General features: G+C 38.0%; 1 protein-coding gene across 1 annotated transcript in view; it reads left to right on the top strand.

The window, feature by feature from the left end:
- Positions 1–25,000, top strand: part of LOC144967588 (protein retinal degeneration B-like) — an 87,854-nt gene that overhangs the window by 56,923 nt on the left and 5,931 nt on the right. The window contains exons 4-20 of the mRNA XM_078905048.1: positions 7,307–7,439; positions 9,263–9,466; positions 10,443–10,682; positions 11,361–11,948; positions 12,643–12,738; positions 14,467–14,601; positions 15,190–15,324; positions 15,624–15,798; positions 16,145–16,376; positions 16,848–17,226; positions 17,681–17,920; positions 18,723–18,887; positions 19,935–20,150; positions 21,076–21,224; positions 22,438–22,563; positions 23,967–24,083; positions 24,977–25,000. The exon at positions 24,977–25,000 is cut by the window's right edge and continues 125 nt beyond it. Of these exons, the coding sequence (XP_078761174.1) occupies positions 7,307–7,439; positions 9,263–9,466; positions 10,443–10,682; positions 11,361–11,948; positions 12,643–12,738; positions 14,467–14,601; positions 15,190–15,324; positions 15,624–15,798; positions 16,145–16,376; positions 16,848–17,226; positions 17,681–17,920; positions 18,723–18,887; positions 19,935–20,150; positions 21,076–21,224; positions 22,438–22,563; positions 23,967–24,083; positions 24,977–25,000 (3,354 nt within the window). The remainder of the gene's footprint in view (positions 1–7,306; positions 7,440–9,262; positions 9,467–10,442; positions 10,683–11,360; positions 11,949–12,642; positions 12,739–14,466; positions 14,602–15,189; positions 15,325–15,623; positions 15,799–16,144; positions 16,377–16,847; positions 17,227–17,680; positions 17,921–18,722; positions 18,888–19,934; positions 20,151–21,075; positions 21,225–22,437; positions 22,564–23,966; positions 24,084–24,976) is intronic.

Here is a 25,000-nt window from a genome sequence, read left to right as displayed (position 1 = left end):
TTGATTTGTGCAGTTAGATTTTGTCTCTCATCGTAAGATCAAATTAGCAGTCAAGTCGCCGTTGAAGTAACCCAAATTAGACGTCAAACAAGTCTCCTGATTACTACGTGGACTATGATAAATCTGAAAAACTGCCCATTTTCATGTCCGCGCTTAATTGGGGCGATTTGCCGGGAACCGAGCTGTCCCAATAAACCGGCTTGGACTGTATTTATTTATCAAGGGGAAGGGGAGGGGGGATTAAAATACTGGGGCTCAGTATTTTATGCTGAAGTCCGATACCCACTAAGTATATATTTTAATCGACTAGTACTAAGATAATGGAAAACATATATTTATATGTATTCATCATCATCATCATCATCACCATCACCATCATCATCATCATCAACATCATCATCAACATCATCATCATCATCATCATCATCATCATCATCATCTTCTTCTTCTTCTTTTTCTTCTTCTTCTTCTTCTTCTTCTTCTTCTTCTTCTTCTTCTTCTTCTTCTTCTTCTTCTTCTTCTTCTTCTTCTTCTTCTTCTTCTTCTTCTTCTTCTTCTTCTTCTTCTTCTTCTTCTGAATGTAGAAACCCCTCATATCATGTCTACATGTGTTATAACAATCAACCGCAACATATATATATATATATATATATATATATATATATATATATATATATATATATATATATATATATATATCAGGCCTGCAAATAAGTATACGTGGGCAGGGGGACGTGCCATCATGTTTCACCATGGGGTATATTCTATAGATGTAATATATATGTAGGCCTACACGTTGCTTGAATCCAATAAACCAGACTTTTTCAATAATCGGAGGATTCTTTTGTTATTTTTGTAAAACATGAAAAGAAATAATAAAGAAAAGAAAACGAAACGAAATTAAATGAAATGTCTGCGATTTTTAAATAATTTGAATTTCAATATCATATTTGTTTTGTTTTGTTTTGGTTCTGTTATTTTTTGTTTGGTTGGGGGGGGGGGGGGGGGCGGTGTCTTTTTTTATTACCCATTTGGCGCAAAGCGGTATTAGATATGTCTTGTTATGAACAAGTTGCTGGAAATTTAATTCACAGCCATTGGAACAGCGTGGTTTCAGCAGTGTGGTCTTTGCTTCGTACCCAAAAGGTACCGAGTTCGACTACCCGTCGCGCTGTGTGGCCTTGAGCAAGTCAACCTCGCCTTGGCTCACTTTTGGACGCTGCATTGCACTGCGGCAGACGCCGCCTGGGTTATTCAGGTCTTCCGTTGGAATGGAAGACACTAGAGACAATTGTGTTACAAATATGTGACCCAACGCCTCCAAACGGTATTATGTCGGTTGTTACAAGATGGCGGATAGTGTCACATTTTAAGATTGTTGAATATATTATCGGGGGGTCCCGATAGCTCAGCTGGTAGAGCGCTCGATTCACACGCAATTGGGACCAAGATCGATCCCGGGTGAAGTCGAGATGTTTTTTCTAACCCCTGCCCAACCGTTAGTGATAAGGTAGCTGGGTTAATTTGTTCTGGCGGAAAGTATTTTGCGATAGACTAGCGTCCTATCCAAAGGGCAGCAAACAATTGCAGTTTTCTGTTTCACGCTAAAGAAATCGGGGGTTAACTCTGGCTCCATGGCCTAATGGCTCTGAAAGAATACTTTCTAAAAAAAATTGTAATATATAATACTAAAATCAAATTATACACAACCCTTGTAAAATCCGTGCTTATATACAACTGCGGAACATGGGCACTGACTGGAGCTAAAGAGCAAAGATTAGACAGATTCCATAGAAAACACCTGAGAAGAGTCCTGAATATACGATACCCCACAAAAATAAGCAATAAAATACTGTTTGAAAAATGTAATGAAAGACCCTTATCCATTCAAATCCTGGAGGCAAGATGGCGGCTTCTTGGGCATATACTCAGAAGAGATGAAAATATACCAACTAATAAAGCCATGAATACGTTTTTCACCCCATCTGGACACAAGAAATATCAAGGTAGACCACTCACGTCAATTTATACTGTCCACAATCGAGACCTAAAATGCCTTCAAAATAACAAAGAATTAAAATCAAAGGAATACCTTATGAACTTAGCATCCACAACAAAAGACCGTGAACTGTGGAAGGAAATGACACAGATGATTAGAGAGGCAGCCGAGGCGTCCCGATCGGATGATTAGGAAGCGAAAGGCCTTAAGTCACTAAAGACTGGTTTATCGAGTGGTGTGAAGTCCTTCAGAGTCCTGGGGCCAGTGGGGCCGAGTTTATCTCTGGTTTCTATAGCGTTAAACGGAAAATAGCAATAGCTTGCTACCCTTTGTATAAGATCATCGTCCATCGCAAGTACTTTCCTCCAGATCTAGCTAGATGGACAGGGAGGTCAGAAGAAATGTTCTCGTCTTCATCTGAGATCGGGGGTCACATTAGCTCAGTTGGAACAGCACTCGCTTCACACTCGAATGGACCAAGATCGATCCCGGGTGCAGTATAGATTTTTCTGACCCTTCTGGCCACCTAGCAGTGAACGGGTAGCTGAGTCTGTTAGATTTGGCGGAAAGTACTTTGCGATGGACTAGCGTCCTATCCAAAGGCTAGCAAGCAATTGCTATTGTCCGTTTCACGCTATAGAAACCGGGATAAACTCCGGCTCTATGCGCCCAATGGCTCTGAAGGACTACTCACTTGGGATCGGTGTTTGGTCCTTCTTTTCGTTTAAGGCGAATGCTCTACCAACTGAGCTATCGGGATCTTCTTTTCTGTGCGACTATGTGGTCTCGCCTTCGGATTGGAAGGTCCTGGGTTCGAGACCCGCTTTGAGCGGAGAATAGCTGAGTCATTAGAAAAGGCTCTTTATTCATATTCTCTCATCGTACTCAGGTGTAAAAAGAGTACCTGGGCGTTAACAGCGTTGTGTCTATCCGAAAAATGTTGTTAAATGTTGCAGTTGGTTAGGGACCCCTAATAAAGCGCGTTGAGCACGTTCAGTGAATATTGCCCTATATACAAGTTCAAGTTTTAGAAATAAAGATTCGTGTGTCGAGGTAGCTAGATAATAATATTTCAAATTCGATATTGAAAATAAAATTGGTTGTAACTGGAGGGGGTGGGGAGGGAGTGGGAATGAAAAGACAAATAAATCAAAGACTGGTTGTTAAGGTAATGACGATATGTGTGTTTGTGTGTGTGTGTGTGTGTGTGTGTGTGTGTGTGAGTATGTATTTGCATATTATGTGTATGTGTGTGTGGTTGAGTTGGGAAGAAAACTAGACATCATGGTACGAAAAAAAATTGAAAGAGAGGGTGGGTGGGGGGGGGGGGGGATGGTCGAGGGCGTGGAGGGAAGTGTGTGTGTGGGGGGGGGGGGGTGAATGGTGCGGGTGATGTTGGGATGAGGGGTCGGTAAATCAACCAATCGATAAGACATTGGTATAGACGGAACGAAATCGACGTCACTCATCTCTTTGTCATTGTTTTTAACCAGACCTTTTTATGAGTAGTCCTCACCAAATTTTTTCAATCAAGACTATAAACGTTCAGGGCTACACATAGTTTTGTGTGTTGGTAGGTTATTTCTGGCTGGCGGGTGTTATGAGTTTTTTTGGCTAAACGCATTGCTTCGGCCGTTCATTCTTGTGGTGAAGATCCAGCTGTCTCTGTCTTGTGCTATTTTTTTCTCCTCTGATGTTTGATAGCCCATGCAGTGATGTTTGCCTGGTTTCGTCATGGTGGGATGATTAAGAAGCAAAATAAATGTAAATGTGCGGCTATGTGGTCTTGAGGTGTAACACTCTCCTTTGGACTGGAAGTCCAGGGTTCGAGTATACATACTTGAGTTCTTGGAAAAACTCTTTACTTACATTCTCTCACCGTACTCAAATGTAAAAGGAGTACCAGGTCGTTAACAGCGTTGTCTCTGTCAGAAAAAAATTGGAATATTGCCTAAGAGGCGTCGTGTATCGGCCTACATTTAAGGTGTTGGTTTTGGCTAGGGACCCCTTGTAAAACGCGTTGAGCCCATTTAGTGGATTTTGCGCTATATTTTGTTTTGTTTATTTGAGGGGGTTTTTGGTCTTTTTTTAATATATTTTTTTTCTTTTTGATTTTTCTATTTTATTTTTTTTTCGATCCAAGATTTCTGTGTGAAAATTGAAAGTTATGAATATCGTTTCTGCCAGCAACAACTATTTTATTATGCTACAAAAACACGCCTGTCTCCTGTTATGGATTTTGAATTTCAATGATAAATAGATTTGGATATTAATAATTACCCCCCCCCCCCTCCCTCCCCGTGTTCCCTCCATTATTCAAATTCAATGATGGTAAGTGAGACAGAAGGGCGTCGCTGGAGGGTTTGTCTATAGACTTACTTAAAATGGTCATTAGCTAAACTAGGTATTGGTTGGAAATAACTGAGGTTTCCGGAGAGAGAGAGAGAGAGAGAGAGAGAGAGAGAGAGAGAGAGAGAGAGAGAGAGAGGGGGGGGGGGTTGGGTGAGGGGAGAGAAGGAGAGAGAGAGAGAAGGAGAAAGAGTGAGGGAGGGGGTGAGGAGGAGGAGGAGGAGGAGGAGAGATAGATAGATAAATAGATAGAGAGAGAATCAGAGACAAATGGAAAATTGAGAGAGAGAGAGAGAGAGAGAGAAACAGACAGACAGACAGACAGACAGTCAGAGAGAGAGAGAGAGAGATAGAGATATATAGAGAGATAGGCAGACAATGAGAGAGAGAGAGAAAGAGAGGAGGAGGGGGGGGGGAGAGATAAAGGGAAGAAAGAGAGGATGAGAGAGGTGGATTGATGGGAATGTATGTGTGTGGGGGGGGGGGGGGATCAATTTGTAATCGATAAACCATTTGGTATTGTGAAATGATATTTCAAGTCTACAGTCGACTCATCCTATACCGACCTTTTACAAGATATGGACCTATTTCTTGTCAAATCGAACTCATTACATTTAGGAGTAGATCCGGACCGGGTAAAAAATAGACGAGAGATTGGTTTGTTTGTTTTTAAATTTCTGGTCCCATTGTCAACCGTGCGAGGATTGAATAGATTCACGTCCTATCCTAAGGGTAGCAATTAGTTTTTACAGTCCGTTAACATCACATAAATCGGGATTATTATTATTATTATTATTATTATTATTATTATTATTATTATTATTATTATTGTTATTATTATTAATAGGTCTTTATTGTCCATAAATATGGCAATTTGTCATTTAGTTACACTTGTTATAACGTTAAATGATAACTGTAACATTGAACAGTATTTCACTCTACTTATTTTCGCTCTCTCTCTCTCTCTCTCTCTCTCTCTCTCTCTCTCTCTCTCTCTCTCTCTCTCTCTCTATCAGAAAAAAAATTGGAATATTGCCTAAGAGGCGTCATGTATCGGCCTACATTTAAGGCTTATTATTATTATTATTATTATTATTATTATTATTATTATTATTATTATTATTATTATTATTATTATTACTATTATTATTATTATTATTATTATTATTATTTTTCACAATCGTTGTCGCCTATTCCGGCCACCTACAACGCTTGACATCGCTTGATTTTTGTGACAAGACTAGAAAAGCTATTAAATTAAAGCAAGGGAGTGGGTGTTTATATGTGGTTATATGAGAGAGAGAGAGAGAGAGAGAGAGAGAGAGAGAGAGAGAGAGAGAGGGTCTGGGAGAAAGAGAGAGAGAGAATTTTGTATATTTCATTAACTTGTGCGTCTATGTGGTCTTGTGGTATGACACTCGCTTTTGGATCAGAATGTGCTGGGTTCGAGCCTTGATCGGCAGATAGTTGAGTCCTTGGAAAAGGCCCTTTACTCTCACCGTACTCAGGTGTAAAATGAGGACCTGGTAGTTAATAGCGTTGTTTACAAAGGATCCCTGACCAACAGCAACACGTAACATGTAGAACTAGACACGACGCCTGTTTGGCGATTAAACATTTTTGTTTGACAGAGACAACGCTGTAAACGGCCAGGTACTCATTTTACACCTGAGTACGGTGAGAGAATGTGGGTAAAGAGTCTTTTCCGAGGACTCAACTATGCGCCGAGCGAGGCTGGAACCCAGGACCTTCTGATCCGAAAGCGAGTGTCATGCCACAAGAGTCGCACAGAAAAGAAGATTCCGATATATCCTGATATTATAGGTTGTTGTCGTCGTCGCTGTTGTTGTTGTTGTTGTTGTTGTTGTTGTTGTTGTTGTTGTTGTTGATGATGATGATGCTATAATGCACTCGTGTCAAACAGAGAAATTCCATCTTTTTATTATTATCACTCCATTATTACCGATTCAATAATTTAATAAATGACATCAAATCCGAGAAAAGAAAAGTTGCGATGCTAAAAATGGGAACGAAACGAAACACGAGTTAACTGGAAATTGGCCTTGGTCATGGGACGATAAGGGGGGGGGGGGGGGGAGAGAGAGAGAGAGAGGGGGGGGGGGCTGTTGAGGGAGGAACGAAGCCTATATAGGGCTGTGGGCTGGTGGAAAGAAAATGGGCGGGGGGGGGGGGGGGGAGGTAGGGTGCATTGATCGAACGGCTTGGGAAATTGAATAGAAATTGCTCCGTGATGAAATTGAAACGCGAGTTTTTTAGAACATTGTAATTGTAATTCTGTCAGACGAGGAACAGGTGAAGGGGTGAACAGAGAATAACAGAATTGGTTGATTGGGTAATTACAGCTGGGATGATGAGGATGAGAGAGGAACGATGGAGAGTGAGAGAAGGTGGGGGGGGGGGGGGGGGGGTTAGAAGATGGAGAGAGAGGGGGGGGGGGGGAGAAGGAGAAGATGGAGAGAGAGGGTGGAAGGGAGAAAGAGGGGAGAGAGTTAGGGACAGGGAGAAAGAAAGAAAGAGAGAGAGAGAGAAAGAGAGAGAGAGAGAGAGAGAGAGAGAGAGAGAGAGAGAGAGCACCCACTGTTACTGTTAGTAACACGGCTTCCCCTACTCTCATATTTATGCGACTGGATAGATAATTAGACTGAGATTAGATAGATATATTATGGTAGGATAGAAAGGTAGATTATTTAGATAAACTGATAGATAGATAGATAGCTGGATAAAGGTGTTTTTTTTTTTCAGATAGGTAAACTATGTATAGGTGGTATGTGCGTTAGAGAAAGATAGATAGATAGATAGATAGATAGATAGATAGATAGATAGATAGATAGAGAGGGAGAGAGAGAGAGCAACCCATTTTCCTTATAGTTGAATAACGTTTTGTTTATTTTTTTTCCATAAAGATATGTTTGTTTTGTTGCTTTTTTTTTCCAATAGAAAAAGAGTCGAGAAGAAAGTCACGGCACAGACAGTGGTGTAGAAATCCTAGAGAACAAGCCCTATATAAATGGACCTGGCGGAGATGGACAATACACGTACAAGATCTATCATGTGGGCAGTCACTTGCCAGGTAGGTGGACGACCAGGTTGTAAATAAGCCATGATTGCCTTATTTTGGCATTCCATTTTCTAAAATGCTGGAGATTAACCAGTTAACTGCCGTACTCTGGAAAAACAAGTATTGAAAAATTTGGCCAGAAAACTCGTCCTTCAAATATTGATCGATTTAAATGATCCCATCTTGGCCAAAATAATACCACCCCCCGCCCCCGCCCCCTCCCCCCAACCTAGGACTTTTACATGGACCTCGCAAGGTCCCAGGTTTGAGAGTTTTTTTTCCAAGATGAGGGTCATTTAATTCAGTCGACATTTGAAGGGCGAGTTTTCTGGGCAAATTTTCAAATATTATGTATTTTTCCAGAGTACGACAGTTAACTGGTTAAGGATACACAGACAAGATATAGCATGTGGACAGTTACTTGCCTGGTGAGTGGACGACCAGATTGTAAATAAACCAAGATTGCACTCGCTCCACATGAAAAGGGACGGAGATCGATCCCTGATACAGTCGATTTCTCCTGACCCCCCCCCCCCTGTCAAGACAGCAGTGATTGGGTTGTTAAAAGTACTTTACAGTAGACTAGTGTCCTATCCAAAGGGTAGCAAGGAATTGCTATTGTCTATTTCACGCTAAGAAACTGGGATAACTCCGACCCCATGGGTCTAATGTACTACTACTACTACTACTACTACTACTACTACTACTACTACTACTACTACTACTACTACTACTACTACTACTACTACTACTACTACTACTACTTACTACTACTACTTACTACTTACTACTACTACTACTACTACTACTACTACTACTACTACTACTATACTACTACTATCTACTACTACTATTACTATTACTATTACTACACTATACACTACTACCTACTACTTACCTACTACTACTACTACTACTACTACTATACTACTACTACTACTAACTACTACTATACTACTACTACTATACTACTACTACTACTAACTTACTACTACTACTATACTACTACTACTACTACTACTACTACTACTACTATATACTACTACTACTACTACTATTACTACTACTACCACTACTATACTACTACTACTACACACTATACTTCTACTACACTACTACATACTACTACTATACTTCTACTATATATTACTATACTATAAATTATATACTACTACCCATACTAAACAAATGAATATACTATGAATAAACTTATCCAACATATCACTGCTATCGACAAGGGATGTCAAATACTCACTAAGTGTTGAGTAGAAAGAAACCTGCTTGCCAGTAATCAAAAAGATTGAGGTTTGACCCCCACTCAAGGTAGACTGGTTTTTTTTTGTTTTTTTTTTTGGGGGGGGGGGGTCGGGGGGGGGTCATTTTTTCCTTTATTTTTCTTTCTGCTGTGTCTGGCATTGTTTCATAACACCTCTCTAGATTTTGATCTTACACTCGTACCTGCTCTCTAAACCTGTTAAACCCATTCATAAATTCTGCTATTTGATGGAGCTCGATGACAACGAAAATGTCTTCCAAAGCCTGCTTGTACCACCGTGTATGCTGCTTTTTTGGCAAAACAAGCCTCGAGGCAAAATCTCTTTTCATTGGTTGACCAGGACATTTTCGGGATGGCTGTTGCTCTAATCTTTCATGCATGGACTACTTTTATAACCTGAAATATGAAGGAAAATGAAATCAAATTACATGTTATTTTAAAAATTGTGTAAGCTCTGTTTTTTGTGGGTTTTTTTGTTGTTTTTTTTTGGGTGGGTGGGGGAGGGGGAGTCACCCTGGGTATCATATATATTGACACCTACTATTTTCTATACATTTAGGTTGGTTTCGAGCCATCCTCCCTAAATCTGCCTTGCGAGTTGAGGAAGAGGCATGGAACGCGTACCCATACACCAAGACACGGTACAAGTGTCCCTTCATTGAGAAGTTTTTACTGGAGGTGGAGACGAAATACCTCAACGACGGAGGAGAGGACGATGGAATCTTCAATCTCACCAAGAGTGAAAAGTCCCAGAGAACTGTGGGTACGTTACATTATGTATATCCCAACACCTCAATCCAGTATTTTGTCGGAATGAAAGAGATGCCTAAAATTGAATTTACAGTTAAAATGATCACTTGACTCAGGTGTGAATGAGTACCTGTCTACTGGCAATGACTTATATCGTCTGAGAGTTAATACAAAAAGGATACCACCTAACAGGCGACTGGTACTGTATGAAATGGAAATATAGTTCCATGTGGCCTGCTGGGGGGAATAAATGAAACATTGTGAAGTGCATTGATCATGGTTAATCGTTGGATATGTGATGTATAAATGTTCATATTTATTTTATTTAATGTTTAATTATGAAATCTTTTTATTTGCCTTATAGAAACTATATGTTATTTCTCTCTCTGTTTTCTATTGAATTTCTCTTTTCCTAGTATTTCTGATCATCATTGATATGAGTGCCAGGCTGCAGACTTTTCTGAATTAATATTCAACATAATATCGGAGCTTCTCCCTAGCAGGTTGCTATATTTGTTTTTTTTGTACAGCTATGTGGTCTAGTGGTATGACTCTTGCCTTCAGATCGGAAGGTCCAGGTTTTGAGACTCGCCCGAGCAGTGCATAGTTGAGTCCTTGGAAAAGGCTCTTTGCTCACATTCTCAGTAATACCCAAGTGTATAATGAATACCAGGCTGTAAACAGCGTTGTCTTTGTCAGAAAAGATTAATTATAACATCACCTAACAACAGGCGTCATGTCTTATCTTACATGTTAAGGGTTGCTGTTGGCTAGGGACTCATTGTAAAGCACTTTGAGCACGATAGTGGATATTGCGCTATATCAATGCTCTAATTTTTTTTTTTTAATTGTTTGTCTTCTTCCATGCTTAGAAGAGTGCATAGCTTAAATGTTTGTTTATTAAATTCCCTTTTATTTCTCATGATGTTTACTTTTGCAAACATGAAGCGATTACAAGTTTGTTTTTTTACTCAAAATTATTATTATAGATTACATTGACATTGTCAAAGACCCAATTTCCAGCGGGGACTACAGGAAAGAGGAAGACACCAAGATCTACAAATCCCAAAAGACTGGCAGAGGCCCGCTGGGAGAAGACTGGAGACTGGAGTACCGGCATGCCCAGCGGGATGGCAAAGGGGAGATGATGACGGCGTACAAACTCTGTAAGGTGGAGTTCAAGTACTGGGGAATGCAGAACAAGATAGAACGCTTCATTCATGATGTTGGTGAGTCATACACGGCTGTACTCTACAAAAATTTGTACAATTTTGGCCATAAAAAGTATACCTTCAAATAGCGGTTGATTAAAATGATCCTCTAGAAACTGGGAATAACTCCAGCTCCATGGGTTTCATGGCTCTGAAGGACTCACTTTTTTGTCTGGCACAGTTTCATTCACACCTTTTCATAGACAAATTCAAGGACATTGATAGATCTATGCATATTGAGACATTTTATGACAGCCTCCAGTAATGTCTTAGATGATTCTCATTATTCCCACAAAGCATTATAATTTTACATCTCAATAACGATACATAGCATTTATATAGAACATAACTATGATTAGGTCATGCTTTATGAGCAATGTCAAGGTCACACTAGTAGAAGACATTCCTAGGGCAATGTGTAAAATGTCAGGTTGGAAGCTTTCCTCTTTGATATCTATGTCCTCTAAAACTGTGATTTACCTTCTTTTTTTTTTTTTTTTTTTTTTTTTTAATCTCAGGATGAGAGAAATTCAAAATTTGCCGTCATTTTGTTTGTTTGTTGTGTGTTTTAAAAAAAAAAATCATCTATTTATCTATTCTCTTTTTTTTAATTTGATTTTTTTTTCTCCTCTGTTTAAAAAATTTATTTACTTATGTGATTTTTAAATCCCACATCCCTTTTTTTTTCAATTGCAGCCTTAAGAAAAACCATGCTTCGTGCTCATCGACAGGCGTGGTGTTGGCAAGACGAATATTATGGTCTCAGTCTCGATGACATCCGACGACTGGAACGGGAAACACAATTGGCACTGGCCGCCAAAATGGCAGCTGAACAGGAAGGTGGCGATGCAGCTCAATCGGACTCTATCCAGTCAGACAATGTCACAACCCCGGCAGATCGCGCCAGTTCTGAATCTTCATCATCATCTGTATCCAGCTCCAGTACATTGCCATTACATCAGCAGCAACAGCAGAATCAGCAGCAGCAGCAGCAACAACAACATCCATCGCATTCTCCACGCCATCATCAACTACAGAAATCTGCCAAAATTTCATCCGTCCATTTTTCAGATTACACTTGTCCAGGAGATGGCGGCTCATCCGTGGCCTCGTCTTCGTCTCACGACACAATCACAGCTGGTGGAGATTTGAACTTCTCCTCCGATTTCACCCGTAGTGTATCTCAGGAAAGTACGGCCACCGTGGTGAATGGCCAAGGTCAAGGTCAGACTAGTAGAAGACATTCCCAGGGCTCTAAAAGAGTCTCCAGTTCCAACCTGCCAGGTAACATCATCACTTGCCAGGAGTTGTGAACGATTTGATTTCATTGGTCAAAGTTTAATGTCACTTGTCCATTTCCTTGTTCATGTTTGAACAGTAAGATTATGGTATTTTGTTGCTTTTTATTTTTAAATATCAGGTCAATTTTAAGGCATTAACTTATGATAAGGAACAAATAATAAATGTTTACAAAAAGTAAACCCTTCTGTTCAATGATAATGAAATGAGAAAGTAACTTTCAATACCTGCTGTGTCTCTTTTTTCATCTGTCAGAGAAAATCATGATTTTTGTCATAATATTTAGGAGTTAAAGGGGAAAAGGTGGGTCCCGATAGATCAGTTGGTAGAGCACTCACTTCACACGGAAAGGGACCAAGATGATCCCGGGTGCAGTCAAGATTTTTTTCTGACCCCCCTGTCTACCCAGCAGTGAATTGGGTAGTTGAGTCTGTTAGATTTGGTGGAAAGTACTTTGCAATAGACCAATGTCCTATCCAAAGGCTAGCAAGCAATTGATATTGTCTGTTTTGCGCTATAGAAACCGGGATTAACTCTGGCTCCATGGGCCCAATGGCTCTGAAGGATTACTTTAAAGGGGAAAATACTCGTCTCAAAATGCTTGTCTGCTCAAATCAGATAATATTTCTGTACCTTGTTATTCTATTGTTTTATTTCCCTCCATTTCCATCATCCACAGCAAGTAGCAGCACCCAACCTTGTAGTCCTTCAGATTGGTCCAGCTTGGAAAAGCTGCAAGAACCGAGCTCTGATGAGGAGTTCTTTGATGCTCAAGGTATGTAGTTTTTTTTAAGTTGAGCAATTATATAGCACAATATCCGTATCCATTAATTGTCAAAGCGCTTTTAATGGGGTCCCTAGCAACAGCAACACTTAACATGTAGAACAAGACATAACACCTGTTAGGAGATAATTCAACATTTTCAAACAGAGACAACGCTGTTAACACCCAGTACTCATTTTACACCTGAGTATGGTGAGAGAATTTGAATAAAGAACCTTTCCCAAGGACTCAGCTATACTTTGCCAGAGTGGAGCTTGAACCCAGGACCTTCTGATCCAAAGGCGAATGCATACCACAAGACCACATAGTCATCACGTATTACATGGATAAAAGCTTTTTGAAAATGATAAAATATTTTGGGCTCAAACCCCTCTTCAGTCATCAAATGTACACCATTTTAAGCTACTTGTGAGCAGATTTCAACATCAACTGTAGTCGTGTAGTTGTGAAAATACTAACGAAGAAGTGAAAACGGAGAGACTTTGAATGGAAACAGTACAAACAATGGGTGTTTTCAAGTACAAACCCTTCGTCTGCAAAACAGTAAAGAAAGGACTGTAGAAAACAAATAAAACAAAATGTAATGAGAATTGTAGCATCTGTATTCCTGGGTGATACTAAGCCTCTAGAAGCTGCGGACTGTAATAAGTAATAAACAAAAATGTATAAAACAGCTTCAAAAAAAAGAACAAAATACCAAACACGGAACGTTCCAGGCTCAAAACCTTTCTTCAGCCAAACAACAAAAAACAATAAAATACATTTCTAAATTCCAGATCAATTTTGTCTGTTGTTGATCTGGAATTTAGCAATGTATTTATGTTTTTATTGGGGTATTTTTTTGTTGTTGTTGGCTGAAGATGGGTTTTGAGCTCGAAATGTTCCATGTTTGGTATTTTGTTCTTTTTAAAAATCTTTTATATTCAAATTGTTATTTACTTTTTATTCCTGGGTGGTTGGAGTATGAATGAAACGGTAGCGTGGGATTGGTGTGTGGGTAGAGAGTCCATAGGGTGTGATAGGAATGTTAAGGGCAGGTCAGGGTATTGAGAGACGTAAAATTTCTAGAAATTAATGGAAAATAAAAGAGATAATAGAAATAAAAGTAGCAGTAATAGAAGTAATAGTAGTAGTATTGATAATAGTACTTCTGTATAAGGCTTTTAAAGGACAGTCCTGTGTTCAAAAAGTGCAAAAGTGCTTTGAGCTTGTTGAGATACCGAGTAAGGCGTTATATATTATTATTATTATTATTATTATTATTATTATTATTATTATTATTATTATTATTATTATTATTATTATTATTATTATTATTATTATTATTATTCAGCCAGTCTTATGATAAGATAAAATTGTATTTATTATTATCCTTTATTTCTACTTCTGGTCGTCTTTTTCATCCACCATTTCTATTTTTTTATCAATTCTATATGGCTTGCGTATGAAAAAAAAAATCACCATAAATGCCAAGGGGTTAGTTTTGAGAGATGGTCAGAAATGTGTTTGAAAAAATTTTAATGATTTGTTTTATGTTTTATTTTCAGAATTTTGTATTACTGATAGTGTTATATTATACATTACTACATGACCCAGATTGTATTGTGCATCATGAAATGGGGATTCCCATAATATAAATAGTTATTTTTTGTTTATATTGGCACTTGCATCCTGTTACCATATGACAACAGCATAAAGGTGATAAATTTCTATCCACAGAAGATTTCCAACAATCCAGTCTAGATCTGGATACGACAACTTCCTTAATCCGTTCCTCATCCATGGATATCCTGCCCGGTCTGGAAGATTCCATGGACAGCAATGCCTTTGCCACAGCCTGTGACTCTGTTGAGGGTGTGTATCATAGGACATCAGGTCTTTGTTAGTGACAAATAAATACATGTTGTGAATAATTGTCAGTTGATAGAATTGTCTCTCGTTCATCATAAAATGCCACTTGTTTGTGCACTTGTGAGTGTGTGTGTGTGTCTGTGTGGTCTCTGTGTGTGTGTGTGTAAGTCACATACAGGATTAGATGTAAGTAAGTGCATGAGGAATATTGCTTACACAATGTAAGCTTTATGGAATCGATGTAAAGCACTTTGAGGCCTTGGCAATCATTGCTGGGTGGATAGAGGGGATGAGAGAAAAAAATATTGACTTCACCCAGAATCGAACTTGATCCCTTTTCATATGAAACAAGTGTTCTACCAACAAAGCTATTGAGAATATAACAACTTTGAAAAAGAACATTTGAGTATTTTGATTTTTTTTTTTTTAAAGCTGTTATAACCGTTTGTGTACATCAGTTTTTACCTTTTGAATTGATTATTGTATATATTAAAACTATGAATTTAATAATTTGTGTTCCAAAATGTTTGATAGATGTGTGAATTCTATGAATCAGTTGTAACACTATGGCGTTCTTATATCCCCATTCAGAGCCCCAGTTCAACAAGAGGGTGGAGCAATTCCGTCAAATGTACAGTCTGGACAGCGGGTTAATCTCTGACACATCCCCACCTGCTACAGCCCCTGTTTGCCCCACACAGATACTCTTTCTTGTTTTACACGGCGGTGAGTTGGGGTTTGTTTTTGTATATTTTTCCTTAACCCTCTCCTTACCAACCATAAGAAAATTTCACATTAGATGGAGGAATGTAAAGAATTTAAATGCCTCAACTGTATGACTCCTATTTTATTTGATTTCTAGTTTTGATTTTTGATTCCTTAGACAGGGATGTTATGCATATTTTTAAATTGTAGAATTGTTTTTCTAGGTATTCTATTCTGATCTAGTAGTCAATAATTTAAGATTAATTGAAATATCCAGTTTATCTGGAATCATCTTAACAGCCTTAAAATAACTCTTGCAGGCAATTTAATGGAGACATCACATGACCTGATGCCAAAGCGACGTGATCTGACCAATCTCCGGTCCACTCTGGATTCTGTGGTCCTGTGTCATTATCAAATGGTTCACTCTCGTATTCAGCTACGCCTCGTTTCTTGCCCTAATTTATGTAGAGATTCACTCAATCTGCTTTCTAGGTGAGTAGATATAAAGAGACATAAGTTTGGTCACTGAGAAATATTAGCTCTTATTCATTCTCAGTTTACAAACTATAAAAAGGAATGTAAAAAAAGGAATAAAACAACTTTTAAAAGAACAAAATACAAAACACAGAACATGTCAGTCTCAAAACTCTTCATCGGCCAATAACAAATACAACAAAAACATTAATACATCACGAAAAATCCAGACAGACATTATTGTTCATTCCCTTCACAGTCCACACAGCCTCTAGCAGCTTTGTATCACTATGCATAAAGACATTGAAACTTTTCAGTTTATTTTGGTCTTTTCTCTTTTATTTTTGACTTCTTCTGTATCCAGTCTGTCGCCATTCAATGTGGACAGACAATCCAGTAGTGGAGGCAGCAGTGGTTCCAGTAGTAATGAGATCAGCATGTCGTGGAGTCACAGTTTTGTCCCTCTGGGTGCCATCACCCTGTGTGCCACGGCAGGGCCGGAGTACCAGGACCTGGTCAATATCATGGTGTCCTCGGCCAATCAGGTCTACCACGATTTCCTGCAGTCAGAAGAGGGCCAAGGATTTAATGGGCAGGTTGGTTATTTTCTTTTCTTTTTTTTTGTAGTATATATGAGACATTCATAACGGCTAGATAAGGTCAGATGGAAAAAAATGTAGTCATCTGTTAGGCTCCTTTTATTGGTATTAACAATCCCCACCCCAAAATATATCATAAACTAACATGTCCTGTTTCGATGAAATTATTTATATTTTTATCTATTTACTAACTGATTTATGTTACTGCTAAGAGAGACCACATCACTATAAATCCTGAGATTTTTTTTTTAATCTTAGCTTTCATACAGTGCAATGTCTTCTTATCAAAAGGTTCCAGTTTTTGCAGCACTCTAAATTGTTCACTTTTAAACCTTTAAATCTGTGCTAATATAACGATGAATGATGTGTAACATGATAATTTCCATTCAGGATCAATGAAGTATATCTTATCTTATCTTTAAAACATCTCATTAACTCTAAGTCCAATTTCCACTTTTTATTATTCAGGTTTGTCTTTTAGCCGATGCAACTGGTTCCTTGCTAGCTTACGATGCTCTCATCCCAACTCTAAATCCTTTCTGTCGTGGAGGCTCTCGCTATGGGAGTCACGAAAGCATGGAAAGTGCTGCCATTGCCTCTGAGCTGTCTACCTACTCCACTTCCTGTCCGAGGACCTCCACAACCACACATGCTTCAACCAATGCACCGATTGACGAAAGCAGCAGAGAATTGAGTCAGAGTGACCCCAGCCTTCATCCCAAGCCAGCAGCGCCCTCTGGTTCCTTCATCGCCCTACCACAACGAACTGAAAGGAGTAAAAGTGAGACAAATCCCCCACAGGGTTTGGATATGTCAGCCTACAAGAAAGTTGATGATTCTGTCACAGGTAGGAGATTCTTAGATAACTCTTTTTTGTTACAGATTGACATGAGTACAAAATTTTAAAGAAAATATGTGAGGGGCTCTGGGGCAATGGTCTACATGTCCCAATTTATGAAAATGAAGTTATTAGTATGGTATGAGTGTTGACAATTCTCTGCATATTGTCGTTTATTTCATGTAATATCGTTGAAAATTGGTTGAGTATTGAAGTGGTTTTGAATAATACGGCTTTCAAAACTGAAGAACATTTCAACTTTAAAATGGCCTCAGAAAAATATTAAATTAAAATCTTTAAAATGTAAATTTTTCTGTAAAATTTTATTAAATTAAAAGAAATGAATAAACTATCGTACCATTGGGTAAGGAGAGATTTAATCTCAAACTGTATTTAAGCCCTATCACTGCAATTTATTTTCCTTTGTTTTTATTCTCTCTCTCTTTTTCAATCATAATTCTAGTCCCTGGTGGGTCACGATTATCATCCAGACACAACTCTGGCCACCTGACCACAAACAACTCCACTGAGAGCCAGTCCTCGGGGTTCAGGGACGGGGTCAACCGGAGAACCAGCAGTGGGAGCCATTATGGAGGGGGCATTGCTAAATTTGATTTTGATGTCAGCGATGTCTTCATGTGTGGTTCACCGTTAGGAATGGTTTTGGCCTACAGGCATATGGCAAACAAAGAGGATGGACCACGTAAGTTTTACCTGTGGAAATAGAGAGTTTGGATTCAGTCATCAGTACAAATGTGACCCACCATCTCAAAATTGTAATATATCGGAATGAATTCAGTGCTGGAAACTGAATTTAATACCATAGATATGACACTTGGGGTTTATTTCTCTTCTTTATTGTGGAGAATAAATACAATTTAATAAATCTAAAAAAACCCTCAAAAGTTTGTATTTAATTTTCTATCATTTTTATAGTCAGTTCAGTTTTCGTGGTCCGATTTGTCCTTAAATCTATGGTTTTGGGTTTGAATATCAGCAGATGCTTATTTTCCCCTATGTAAAAAAAAAAGATTTTTTAAAGTTGAGCTTTAATAAAGACCAATATCCTCTAAAATGTGCTCAAAATGCTTTATAAAAGGTTCCCAAATCAACAGCAACACTTAACATGTTAGAGAGGACATATGTGACACTTGTAATGTGCAATTAAATTTTTTTTAAAAAAGAGACAAGGCCTTTACTGGTCAGGTAATCATTTTACACCTGATTATGGTGAGAGAATGTGGGTAAAGGACTTACCTTGGCACTGTCCACAGTGAGACTCGATCTAGGGGCCCACAAGTCTGAACCTCAGATTTCCTGATTTTATAGGAAGACTTTTTCTTGTATTTTTCTCTCTGCCTTGTCAGGCACTAATTCTTATGCGGCTTTTCAAATTTTTATTTGACACCTATGCTTTCCCAGATTCATCTTTTTCAATAGTTCTAAAAAGTCAAACTAAGGGATTAATATTACAAAATCATTTTCCACTCACCTTTGATCTCCAGCGCCAAGGCCAAACTGCCATCAAGTTTACAACCTGTTCCACTCCAGTGACCCTACAGCCTTCAGACTGGAGCCACTCATCCATGACGGATTCAAACACATTTCTCCTATGAATGTCTGTCGATACTCAAAATTCCCTCTCGGTGATGGAGAACCAGTGCATGTTGGTATGTATAATGAGCATTTTGTCTTATGAAATAGCATGAATTGACCTGCTATTACTCACTCACTGCTATTTATGCCAGCTGTTTAGCAGGGCAGCAATAAAAGCCCTCCACTTTTGACTGTTCTGGGTCATTCATCGGGCTCTCCCCCAGCTGAGGCCAATGGTCTTAAGTTCAGACTCAACTGTCCATCTCCAAGTGCTCTTCGGTTGCCCATGCTGTTTTTTCTTTTCTTCTAGTGTTCAGTGGAGAACAATCTTATGAATGGAGCAGTCTCAGAATGTGTCTGATCCATCTCTACCCTCTCCTCGTGAGGATTATAGGTATATTCTCCTGGCCACACTTTGAAATTTGAAAGCAGATTTCAGTTTGAGATCTTTGGGAAGCCAAAACTCATGGGGGGGGGGGGGTCTGCAATGACCTGCTGACGACTTGTTCCGAGTTTCTCTCTGTCAACATTCGGAGTTGTAACAGAGGGGTGTGAAGACAATTGACCTTTTATTGTTTGGACAAATGAGATGGAGCCTGATTTTGCTTATAGATTAGTTGTGATTCTCTTTCAATTGAGCTACTGAGTAGTCTGACTTCACATTAGGCATTAGGTCTGGTCTGGCTATCTATTTTTGTGCCAGTTTTGAGCTAAAACAAAAACACCTCTGATCCAGACCTGATGTTTACTTGTTAGACAGAAATTCAACTAATCCGGGTGCTTATCTGGGCCTATATTATCTCACAATCTATCTCTTACTTCATTTAAGAACTGGATCGTTAAAACTAATTTATATATTGTTTTCGTCCTTTCTGATTATTAAAAAAAACATGCAGTGGGTTTCGATTTGTCTTTGTTTTTGTTTGTGTTAAATGTGTGTGGGTGGGGGGGGGGGGGGTGTGGCAAATTAAGTTACAAATCAATTAATACTGATCAGGATCAATGAAGTATATCTCAAATTGAGACAAATCAATTAATACTGATCCAAAGTCTGATTTTATTAATTCATACTATTCTTATTTTATCACAAAATTCTATAACATGTTTAAATTTGTCTACAGTGGAAACCATTCAAAAGTTCCTCAAGTTTTTCACCAACCCCGAGTGCAGTAAGGCCAGCTCTCTTATTCCGGGAGAGGGAGGCGGTGGTGGTGGGGGGGGTAAGAGTGGCAGTGGGGGTTCAAGCCCCTCCCCCCTACAGCGTCAGGCCAGTTTGTCCAGTATGACTAGCACATGTAGTGGTCTTGGGGAGAACATGGTGTCCAGTATCACCAATGGTCAGTATTCATCTCTTTTTAGTTTCCTGCCCCTCTTTCTCTCTTTCTTTTTATTTTTCTTTATTTCATTCTAGTATTTTAGCGTCTATAGTTACCTGCACTAGATGGGTTACAGTTAATTTTGGCTGAATAGTTCTATAAATGAGGGTCCCAATAGCTCAGTTGGTAGAGCACTCGCTTTACACACAACCAGACCTAGATCGATCCCGGATGAAGTCAAGATTTTTTGTTCCTGAACCCCCCCCCTTAGTTCTGGCAGAAACCAGACTAGTATCCTATCCAAAGGGTAGCAAGCAATTGCCACCGGCCGTTTCATAAAATCTGGCTCCATGGGCCAAATGGCTATGATGGGCTACAAGATATATGAACAATTTGCTCATGTTATTTATTATTGGTGTCTTTGTGCTTTTTGTTTTTGTTCTGAATATTCATTTAGCAAACGCAACATTTGTGCTACATGCGATGATGTTAGGTTATGGTTCTGTATCACAATAATTATGTCAATGAGATAAATGGATTTCTGCATATGGAGATATTTTATCCATTCTCCACAACAAAACCTAAATTTATATATGATTTTTTCCCCCATTTAAACAAATCTCAAGTCACTGGACTTCCGGTGACAACAAATGTAAAATGATCCTGCTTTTGAAATTGGATTATCTTTCTTATTTTTATATGCAATATAACAAACAATATTGGATAAAAAATGGGATATTTTATAAGGGGGGTCCTGATAGCTCAGTTGGTAGAACACTTGCTTCAATTGAAAAGGGGCCAAGATCAATCCCAGGTGAAGTCAGGATTTTTCTCTGATGATTTATTACTTATTTATTCTTGTCATGCAAATTTATAAATCCAATTTCCTTATGGATTGAGAAAGTTATTAATTGATTAACGTAAATTGTCATCATTCTATCTCCAGTAACCCAGTCGTGGTGGGGTGTCAAGAGAGTTGACTATGTCCTCTACTCCCCCGAGGCTCTCCACTCATTCCCAGTCAGTGCCCTCCCACATCTTTTCCATTCCAGTTTTTGGGAATCCACAGACGTCATTGCTTTCATTCTACGACAGGTCCAGTTTGATATTAATTCAATCATACTTCTATTTGTTGTAATGCAAATATTGCTACTTGGAAGCTAATGGAGATGTGCCAGATGAAAACAGAGCTGGATCAGGCACACTGTGGCTGGATAGCTCAATCGGTCATGTGACCGCTTGCTGTCCTCTCTCTCTTGGTCGGATGGAGGGTGTCATGTCAATTGGACCCTGAGTTTGGCACTGACCCCATGAAATTTTATTCTCTGTTTTTATCCGGCACTTCTCCATACCCTATTTTTCTCATCTTTATTGATACAAGTGTCCGCTCCACACTTTTTCTGAATTTTACTTGGAAGCTACAGATGTCTAAATGAGCCATAAAATAATAATAAAATGAAGAGAAAAATTGAGTGAGTGAGTGCGTGTGATTTAGATAAAATGGATGACACAAAACCAACAGTGTTTAGGGCCTTTAGCCTTCCTCGGGCAATAGACAAAACACTCATGTAATGACGAGAGACAGAAAGAAAGTAATTTTACATTTACATAATGAAGCCAATTTATGATTTTTTTTAAAAAGAGGGGTGTGTAGAGACTGAGAAAGAGCAAGGTGTATGTGTGTGTGTGTGTGTGTGTGTGTGTGTGTGTGTGTGTGTGCAAGGGAAGGAGATAGAGAGAGGGGGGGGGGGGGGGGAATAGAGAGACAAGGAGATGAAATATAATCCGAAAACTGAAGGCTTACTTGAAGTTTAGAGAAATAAATAACAATAATAAAGTGGAATAGAAACTTCAATTTGATTTATGAAGACAGATACTGTGGACGTTTGGGGTTTTCCCTTTGTCAACAAAACATGATGAATGAGACCCCAAAGACGAATGAGAGAAGAGAGGATGGCATTGTAAACATCAGATTTCCTTGATACAGTCTAACTAGGATGACATAGCCTTTCATTGCCTTATACATGACCTGATGTTGAAAGAATCTTAATCAATCTTATTTGATTTTGATTATTATAATCATTAATCAAACTTGTGTCTTAATGATTTTAACTTTCTGTCGATCACTTTCTTAAAGTGATCAATAGAACTAGCATTTTTTGTTCAAATATGAAATTTTACATGTTAATTTTGATTTTGTCTTAATTTAGTTTTTCTGGTTAAGATATGAATTTTGAATTTGTCATCTCTTGTAAAAGTAACATGAGTAACATTGTTTTGTTTTTGTTTTTTGTTTTTTAACCTATAGGTGCTTAAACAACACGACTCAGCATTTGACTCGAGTCGTGGCGTGGCCAGTGAAGGCATGGCCAACTTCAAAATCAAAACTCCTCTGGAGAAATGGCAGAGAAGGAGAACAACTATCAAAGTCAGGGTAATACAGATAGGACTGACAGATACAATTGAAACGTTTGCTTGATAATAATGTGTATAATAAATTAAATTACTTATTTTATGGTGGGAGATTGTTTTCAACACTTGGTCTCAAGGCTATTCATGGAGCATCGAGTGTAAATGCTTTTAAATCAAAACTCAACATTACTTTTTTGCAAAAACATATTTTTAAGTCTCTGGCAATGTTTTACATTTATTTGAGATTTATGTTTTATTCTTTTGAGTAATAACTGAAAGTGTTTTTGTTTATATATATATATATATATATATATATATATATATATATATATATATATATATATATATATAGATATATATTATAGATATATAATATATATGTGTGTGTGTGTGTGTGTGTGTGTGTGTTATTTAAGATTGTCATACTTGTAACTGTGAAGCACATAGAGCATGACCCAGTCATGGTTATTTTTAACATAAACGCTATATATTATAATGTTGTGAAGAGCATGACTGAGTGGCCTTGATAATGAAAACTTTGCTGTTTGAAGCTTGAAGAAATAAATAACAATAGGAAATAAAATAAGCTTCAATTTATTCAACAAATGGGGATGTTTCGAGTTTTCCCTTTATCAACAAAACACAATAAATGAAACACTAAGGAGCTTTGAGAAGGTGTTAAGATGAATATATTCATATGACATATTATTGAATTGAGACAGTGGGACATGTTATTTTTAGATCTTTCCAGAGCTGCCATCTATACGACAAATTATTATGCTTTTTCTATCAATTCACGTGTTTATGCTTTCTCGTTCTACATTACACCTTTTTGTCGTCATCAAGGTCTACACTGCAAACCCAGAATGAATTATAGTGCAAAGGGGATGACTTTTTAAAAGCGTATTAGATCGATACATCTAACAGGATTTTTGACATGTAATACTATTATATATATGTCTAAAATAAAATTTCAGACAATTTTGGGAAAAGCAATTTTTAGGCCTGTGATATGTTTTAAAAATAATGCCTTTTTTTTTTTTTGCACAATTACATCTTTTCCTTCAAAATTACACCTTTTTTCAGTCAAAATGACAATTTTCTTCAGTTGGGGTTGGCAGCTCTGTATTTCTGTCCCATATAGCGTGAATGGACAATAGCAATTGCTCGCTACCCTTTGAATAGGATGCTAGTTTATTTGCAAAGTACTGTCCTCCAGATCAAACAGACCCAGCTACCCAGTCACTCCTGGGTGGACAGGGGGAGGGAGAGTATTGCATAACAATCTTGACTTCACCTGGGATCGATCTCGGTTCCATTGCATGTGAAGCGAGTGTGCTGTATCAGCTGAGCTATCGGACCTGTCTTTTCTGTGCCAATCATTTATTTTTGTGTTTGTTTTTGTTTATTTTATGTACAAAACAGAACCTCCAACCAAACCACCGAGCCAATGACGTGATAGTTCTGGAGGATAAACCACAAGTTTTAGTGGCCAAGTTTGTATACGGTTCTCTAGACATTGCCTCGCTGACCGGAGAGAAGGTAGGGAGACTTTGTTATACCTGATAGACCTACAATTTTGTTTACATATTTATCTAAAGTAATTATGGATCCATTACGTGGTCTTGTTTTTCGAGGTTGTTATATTTATTTTTTTGTTCATTACAAAGATTTGGGAGTCAGCTTTTGCTCAATGACTGCATGTGTGTGTGTGTGTGTTAGTGTGTGCATATGTGTGCCTGCATGTGTGCATAATGGTATGGTATGGATGTGAATTCCCTATGAGTATTTATAATGGAAAAGGCACAATAGAAATGTTATTATTATTTTTATTATTATTATTATTATTATTATTATTATATTATTATTATTATTATTATTATTATTATTATTATTATTATTATTATTATTAATATTATTAATATTATTACTTTTGGGTAATCCGTAATATTTGTGGAGAAATAAAGGCTATTACTTAACAAGAAATCATATATTTTATTTATTATACTACAGTATTGTGGAAATTAGCATAGATCGAGACGAATCTTTTGAGCCATCAACAATCAAAATTGGTCCAGGAGTTAAATTTGCACCTGAGCGCAAATGAATCTGGCAAGAGGTGGCCAGACGGCAGTTCCCAAAGTCAAATAACCTATCATTATGGGTAACCATCATTATGCCCAAGCAAATTTTGTAAATATTCATTTGAGTCAATGTATGATAGAATTACCTTTAATTTTAAAAGATATACAAGTTAATCAATTATCAATCTGTAAAAATTGTTTTATAAGTTTTTGATTTCCAGTAATTCTATGCTCTTTGGTAAAAATTTAAAATTGGCTGTATGAAACATTTTTGACCCCCAGCTCTTACTTTTAAAAAAAAATAATAGCTTATAAAAAGAAACTGATCCCCAATTCGTCCTATACTGGCAGGTGGATGTCAACATAATGAGACAA

This window comes from Berghia stephanieae, chromosome 3, assembly GCF_034508935.2.
Source record: "Berghia stephanieae isolate SIO BIC M18660-M18661 chromosome 3, UCSD_Bste_1.3, whole genome shotgun sequence".
Taxonomy (NCBI): domain Eukaryota; kingdom Metazoa; phylum Mollusca; class Gastropoda; order Nudibranchia; family Aeolidiidae; genus Berghia; species Berghia stephanieae.
This window is presented reverse-complemented; position numbering and strand designations above follow the sequence as displayed.